Here is a 7491-nt window from a genome sequence, read left to right as displayed (position 1 = left end):
TATTTCTCTCTCTGAAGCAATACCACCCCCTTTAAAGATACCACATTATTTTTTTAAAAATGTATATCTTTTAAACAGTTTTTATTAGGTAAGGGTTAAGGATCTGAGACAGAAAATGGAATTGAGGCCCAGGTCAATGTGATCTAATTGAGTGTGGGAGAGTTGGGTTTAAATACTCAATTCCTATGAAAGTATATATTTAGCTTCGCTAAAGTGCACTTGAATAGTAAAAATGATAATTAGACCTTGTACAACAATAGTAAATCTATTAACATGACATCCACGTCTCTATGTTTAGCTGATTTAATTTGCTTTGAAGCTTTCCATCCATTTTTGCATCTTTTATTTATGAATCTCTCTTATGTTATCGCTGCTCAAAGTTCTAGATTTTAAAGACTAGATCGAATGTCTGATTAAATGGCACAATCAATTTACATACTGAAAGTTCAAGAGATCACAAGCCAACAGTTTTAATTTTTCTCACAAATTAACATTTTGGTTGTGGAGACAGAGGAGGTACCAAAGGAGCTGCACAGATACTAAGCATCTTGTTTATATCCAGAGAGACTTGTGCTGACTTGTTGGGCTCCGATTTTTCTGGCGTACCTAAAGACAAACTTGGTGAAGTTCGCAAAAGAGAATCTTCCTTATTTTCATTACCTGCACATATAAAATGTGATTATTGTTTTACAAATTAATGTCAATTAATCCAAGGATTCTAAATTTTTGGTGACTAATACACAATATGTAAATAAACTAAACTTCAAATATTTGCTCGGTTTTAATGAAGATATAAAGATGACTGAATGGAGTTGTTCTGGTTATACTACTGTTTAATGAGTCAATTTCACATTATCAATGAGAAGTATCAGTATTAATAAGGATTATAGGATTCTGGATTAGTGGTGCTGGAAGAGCACAGCAGTTCAGGCAGCATCCAAGGAGCTTCGAAATCGACGTTTCGGGCAAAAGCCGTTCATCAGGAATAAAGGCAGTGAGCCTGGAGTGTGGAGAGATAAGCTAGAGGAGGGTGGGGGTGGGGAGAAAGTAGCATAGAGTACAATGGGTGAGTGGGGGAGGGGATGAAGGTGATAGGTCAGGGAGGAGAGGGTGGAATAGACAGGTGGAAAAGGAGATAGGCAGGTAGGACAAGTCTGGACAAGTCATGGGGACAGTGCTGAGCTGCAAGTTTAGAACTAGGATGAGGTGGGGGAAGGGGAAATGAGGAAACTGTTGAAGTCCACATTGATGCCCTGGGGGTGAAGTGTTCCGAGGCGGAAGATGAGGCGTTCTTCCTCCAGGCGTCTGGTGGTGAGGGAGCGGCAGTGAAGGAGGCCCAGGACCTCCATGTCCTCGGCAGAGTGGGAGGGGGAGTTGAAATGTTGGGTCACGGGGCAGTGTGGTTGATTGGTGTGGGTGTCTCAGAAATGTTCCCTAAAGCCCTCTGCTAGGAGGCGCCCAGACTCCCCAATATAGAGGAGACTGCATCGGGAGCAACGAATACAATAAATGATATTAGTGGATGTGCAAGTAAAACTTTGATGGATGTGGAAGGCTCCTTTAGGGCCTTGGGTAGAGGTGAGGGAGGAGGTGTGGGCGCAGGTTTTACAGTTCCTGCGGTGGCAGGGGAAAGTGCCAGGATGGGAGGGTGGGTTGTAGGGGGGGGGGGCGTGGACCTGACCAGGTAGTCACGGAGGGAACAGTCTTTGCGGAAGGCGGAAAGGGGTGGGGAGGGAAATATATCCCTGGTGGTGGGGTCTATTTAGAGGTGGCGGAAATGTCGGCGGATGATTTGGTTTATGCGAAGGTTGGTAGGGTGGAAGGTGAGCACCAGGGGCGTTCTGTCCTTGTTACGGTTGGAGGGGTGGGATGTAGACGAGATACGTTGGAGGACATCTTTAACCACGTGGGAAGGGAAATTGCGGTCTCTAAAGAAGGAGGCCATCTGGTGTGTTCTGTGGTGGAACTGGTCCTCCTGGGAGCAGATCCGGCGGAGGCGGAGGAATTGGGAATACAGGATGGCATTTTTGCAAGAGGTAGGGTGGGAAGAGGTGTAATCCAGGTAGCTGTGGGAGTTGGCGGGTTTGTAAAAAATGTCAGTGTCAAGTCGGTCGTCATTAATGGAGATGGAGAGGTCCAGGAGGGGGGGGGGAGGTGTCAGAGATGGTCCAGGTAAATTTAAGGTCAGGGTGGAATGTGTTGGTGAAGTTGATGAATTGCTCAACCTCCTTGCGGGAGCACGAGGTGGCGCCAATGCAGTCATCAATGTAGCGGAGGAAGAGGTGGGGAGTGGTGCCGGTGTAATAGCGGAGGAAGAGGTGAATTATAGGAATCTAGCAGTGCAGTTTTGAGCCTAACGTAGTGTTAGGTTAAATTGACAAGTGTCCAATCAGTCAGAAACCTTTCTAACTTTCACCATGGATAACAAGTATACTAATATTGTTATAACAATTCTCTTCAATTTATTATAATTTTTTTTTAAGTTAGAAGTTTAGTCAGTTTCATTTACTTGAAAATTTAAACAATATTTTCAAAGGCAAATGGTTGGGAATCAGCATGGTTAAAGAACTGATCAAAGTTTTATAGCTAATGCTTGAAATATGCAAGGCAGTATTTAAATTCTTCACGCTTTGCTCTTTCTCCCACAAAAAAGATTTTTTTTTCTAGTTTGTATGCTGTTTTTAATGTGTAATCTTTATAAGATGCTCAGTGCTTAAACCTAAACTAAGCACTGGTTAGAATTCTAACCCAATATTCTATACAAATCTTTTTAAAAAGTTGCTTTCACTTCTACTGACAAGCAACTTAGTGCAAAATATAAAATAAAAATGTTAAAAATTCATATACATATGTAATATATACAATATAGCATCATAGTGGGGGAAAAAGCCTCCAACTTGGAAGTTTCTTGGTGCACTTGCATTGTACTTGAGGTGGTGGTGGTGGTGCAAAGAGGTTTCTCAGCAAAACATGGTGAAACTACCTTTGAAGTGAGGATATGCCTTGATATTCGAATCACACTTTGAATTTTGGCATCAGTATAAAACTATTTAGGATTTGCAAAAATGGAATGGCTGTGGAATACAAATGCATCCACAAGAATAATGAACGTCTTACAGATTGACTGGATGGAGATATTTTGAGGACATGTAAATGTTCACTCTTCATATTAAATTCAAAACATGTTGACTGCATGTGATCAAGTAAAAATTCTGATAAGCAAATCATAGAGCCAGTAATATGGATCTGTGGGCTAATATGAAGTTGAGTTTTGGATTAGAATTTGACTTACTCCTGAATGAAAAAAAATTGCTGGAAATCTGAAGACCAATAGCAAGATCTAATGCAATGTGAAAGAAATTGTGAAATGCAATCAGTACCTAAAGCACCTCAGTATTATCATAGTATTGACTTTAGCTTGGTCCCTACATGGGACTAGAGACTAGCAGCAAAAGGTTTTCTTTGGCATTTGCACCTGTCAAATTTCTATGGGCCAGCAATTTCACGCAACACCAGATGTACTTATGTAAGTTGCTACTGTCAGAGGTATGAATGAAACAACTTGCATTAGCAGTTTTAAAGAGGTGATTTTTGGACAGAAGAGTGGGTGTATTCACCAACTAAAGCTAATGTAGGCCATTTTAATCAAAATGGCATAGAACTGCATCAGTTATTTTATTGTCCTACTTTACAGCATAGCACAGTTTTTCAGGGATCAGGTGTAGAAGTGTGAAATGTAAAATAACATCACTATCAATTGGTAGACATCTTTGGTTGTTTATGCTAATAGATCTCAGTGCTTTGTTTCAGATTTCCTACCAGTGAGAGCACTGGAGTATACTGAAAACATCACTTGCCAAACATACAGGTCCATAATAGAAGGAAGAAAAATACAAATGCCAGGAAATTCGGAGTCACATATGATCTGAAGTAGAAGCAACTATCTGCATTTTGTGTCTTGATCCTGTAAGACATTTATAACATATGACATTTATGATGTAAAGTTATGTTTCAAGGTTTGATCTAAAAGATAGAGTTGAATCTTATAGGAGCTTGAACAACATGGGCTATGATGTGAAAGGTGGCAGAATCGCACATGAAGACTGGCAAGACCAATTTTGCATTGGAAACAACTGACTGCATCTTTTAAGTGAGTTCCGAATGTAAAGACGAGATTTTCACTAGGCACTGGCAAATTGCCTATTAAGGGGGATTATTGGTTGTCAACAACCTTATTAACTGCAAATCTCACTTCATAAATATACAACTTTCTGTAGTACCACCCACTGTGAGCAAATTAGATGCTACAAATTCTTGATATGGAAATCAGAATGGGTATGTGGCCACTTCAGCTTGCTGCTGGCTGTGAAGAGCCTCCAAGTTGGTCACCATGAAACAGCATCTCAAGGCACATCCATGAGCAACAGCCACATGCACTGCTCATCCACGGCATCCAAAATTGCCAACTCGTCAGGATCCTCATGGAACCTCTTCACATCCACCAATTGCCTAAGCAGGATGCTTAGGCAATTGAGACCTGCATTTCACAGCAAACTGGCAACTCACATTGAAAGGTTGCTGCAAGGATACTTTGTGCCAGGGACAGAGACCCAGCTTATGAAACAGGCTGCATCTCAGGTCTGCTTGTTTGCCATTTCAGTGCTCACTCACTTGGCACCTGTCTGTATGCTTGCAGCATCCATGCTCTGCCATCCCTATTAAATGTTTGAAGGGAGAGAGTCAAAATATGAAGGGAGTATGTTGTAAAGCATACTACAGGAAGGTGGAGAATGTTAGCAGTGACCACCATTGTGCCCTCTACAGGGATAGATACAGGGCCATAATTGATGGCAGTACAATGTAATGTTGGAGCTCAGGGGCAAGGTCAAGTTGGAGGAATTGATCAATGCGGTGAGTTTCTACATGGGAGAATAAGATGGAATTAGCCATCGACTTTGTGCAAGGTGAGAAGAGACCAAATGGAGCCTGGTACTGATGATATCCACCACAAGCTGCATTCCCTGATATAACTTACTGTTCACTAGATGCTAACCACAACTGGAAAATGGTTGGTACAATGCCCAGGGTGGACAGTCAATGTCAGTTTGATGGGCGAAAGCACAACCTCCATGACTGATGGATGCTAGGAATATTGAAGAGGCAAATAAATGAAGCATGCACTGCAAAATTTAGCTACATTGAATCTACAATCATTTCACTATCTGTGTGCATTGCATACAAAGTGAATGTGTCTATGGTTCAAATGCTGGTCAAAGGCGATTTGTACCATGCCGTTGGTCTTTCCAAATTGAGCAATGGCATCATAATGGTGCAGAAGTTAGCAGCTATGAGTTAAAAAGAAGTGAAGACTGGTCAAAAGTGAACTATAAGGGTGCTGTGGAAAGCAGACACAATCACTTCATCTTCTGCCTTGCAAGTAGTACAACGATTCTACTGATGTTTGTGCATGTGATAAGGCTGATGCTGGATGATTTATGATCCTCGTTATCAGAATGCTGCATGTCTCGCTGTTTGGTTGTGCTTGTGTACGAGGCTTCAAGTATTGGGTATGCCACCTGTTATCAAAGTTTAGAACATAGTTTGTTCCTTGTTCCCAACATGGTCATTGCCAGCAAGAATGACATACCCAGCTGCTGGTGGGATGTTGGTTGCTGTGGCTGCCATGTTAAGAAGATGAAGGTGGCGAGCCCAAGAGAAAGTGCAAGCCTGAAGGGCACCCAGCCTAGGCAATTTTCATACACCTAATCCATTTTCTGAGAATGAGCAAGGTGCAGTGATGATGCAGGCTCTGAATGTCGCAGGACACTAACACAGAACTATGTTTGTTGCTGGAATGGGACGTGAGGGCTACAGGAGCAGGAGGCCAGCCTCTCTCAGTTGTGTAAGCTGACAACCACTTCAAACTTCTATGTTATCGGCTCCTTCCAGGGAATGCTGGCTGACCTGTGCAGGAGCCCTCAGTTGTGCACCCACAAATGCATGAGAACAGTGACCTATGCAACTGATTAATTTTGTTTCTCCATGACAAGATCAGTGCTACAGTCCAGGCAGTATGATTTGGAAGCATAAGTGGCTTCCGCCGGGGCAGGGTGCCATCAATTGTACATAGGTTGCAATGAGAGGGCCATATCGCATCATTGTGGAACTCATTAATAGAAGGGGTTCCATTCCAATACCATGTGTTGTATGGTAGAATGGGGTTAGAATCTGTTGAAAGGAGTGCCACAGGGATGGATAGGTACTTAATGAGGTGAGTTTAGTAAGATGCAGTAGAAAGAAAAGACTTACTATGCCTCAGGGAGAGAAACCCTCTGTGAAACTCCAGGAAAAAACAGAAGTTTCAGATCAAATTTATTGTCGCCTGCCCCACTAATGCAGACAAACCTGCTTTAATTCTGCTCCTTTCCCTCCTCTGGTTCTTATTATAATCTCCACCATCTACTCGTGAATGTCTGCTCATGCCTCTCCATCTGACACAAGACCTGAACTACTTCTAATCCCAAATCAAGCATTAGTATTATTGAAATGTCACTTTGCTCTCAGCTAAACAATTCCATCCTCCAAGTTGATCAGATAGACTTGGATGTGGATGCCAGAGAGCAAACATAACATTTTTAGAAGAATGGAAACATTAAAGTGAAATGAACTCTGCATTTGCAAGATGTGGATTACCTGCTGTTTGAGCTGTTGGATGATTTGAAACAGACACTTTTGTTTTGTTCTCAATAATGTTTTCTTGTATGGGTTTTTCTTTCTTATCATCATCAGTTGTAGTAAGTATGTTAAATTCGGGATTATCAAAATTAATGTACTGGTACAACATTCTCCGTTGTTTCCCGGTTGATGCTATAAACAAAGAGTAGTGCACAAGTAATAAACTAAAAAAAGCAAAATCAAGTTAAATATAACATTAAATATTTTACTTTAAGGACTTGGGTCATTCAAAACTTTGTTGTTGAATAACAACAGATAATGTATTTATAGCTAAACTTTTATCATTGTAAATGCTGATAAACAAATACTCTCAGGTGACCCTTCCTCAGAACAAATGGTAGCTAGGATAATGTTGGTTTAAATGCAGAAGGTGAGGTGGGAGAAGGGGGCAAGGAGTAAATAATAGGTATGGATAGAGCCCGAAGAGAGAGAAGAACAGTTGTACAGACAAAAGAGTCAATAATGATCTGGCCTGTAAATTTCTGGATCATTTCCATTCTATTCCCCCACCACCACCCCCCTCTCAACAATCACCGTTGACAGTCATACATACAATGGTCCAGATCGTATAGCATGAAATACGAGCACCTCCCTCTCTCTCAACCTCGCTCTCTTTTGACCTTACTAAGAATATAACTCACTCATATTGGGTCAACATTCCTCACATTTTGGCAAAATGGGCTGATAGCATTGAGGACATGTCTAAGTGTTTCAAGCATATTGTCAAAGGTGAGATTGAGAAGCCGGAAGTTATTG

The 7491-nt window shown here is 41.5% G+C and overlaps 1 protein-coding gene across 1 annotated transcript in view; it reads right to left on the bottom strand.

The window, feature by feature from the left end:
- Nucleotides 1-487: 487 nt before the first annotated feature.
- LOC148147347 (uncharacterized) overlaps nt 488-7491 on the bottom strand; it is a 29970-nt gene continuing 22966 nt past the window's right edge. Inside the window, exons 4-5 of the mRNA XM_087996148.1 lie at nt 6694-6867; nt 488-660 (exon numbers count right to left, since the gene is read on the bottom strand). Of these exons, the coding sequence (XP_087852274.1) occupies nt 488-660; nt 6694-6867 (347 nt within the window). The remainder of the gene's footprint in view (nt 661-6693; nt 6868-7491) is intronic.

This window comes from Chiloscyllium plagiosum, unplaced genomic scaffold (genome assembly GCF_037043375.1).
Source record: "Chiloscyllium plagiosum isolate Xiang-an unplaced genomic scaffold, Cpla_swu_hap1 HiC_scaffold_17, whole genome shotgun sequence".
NCBI lineage: Eukaryota > Metazoa > Chordata > Chondrichthyes > Orectolobiformes > Hemiscylliidae > Chiloscyllium > Chiloscyllium plagiosum.
Note: the sequence above shows the minus strand (reverse complement) of the source record. Positions and strands in the feature narration are given on the sequence as shown.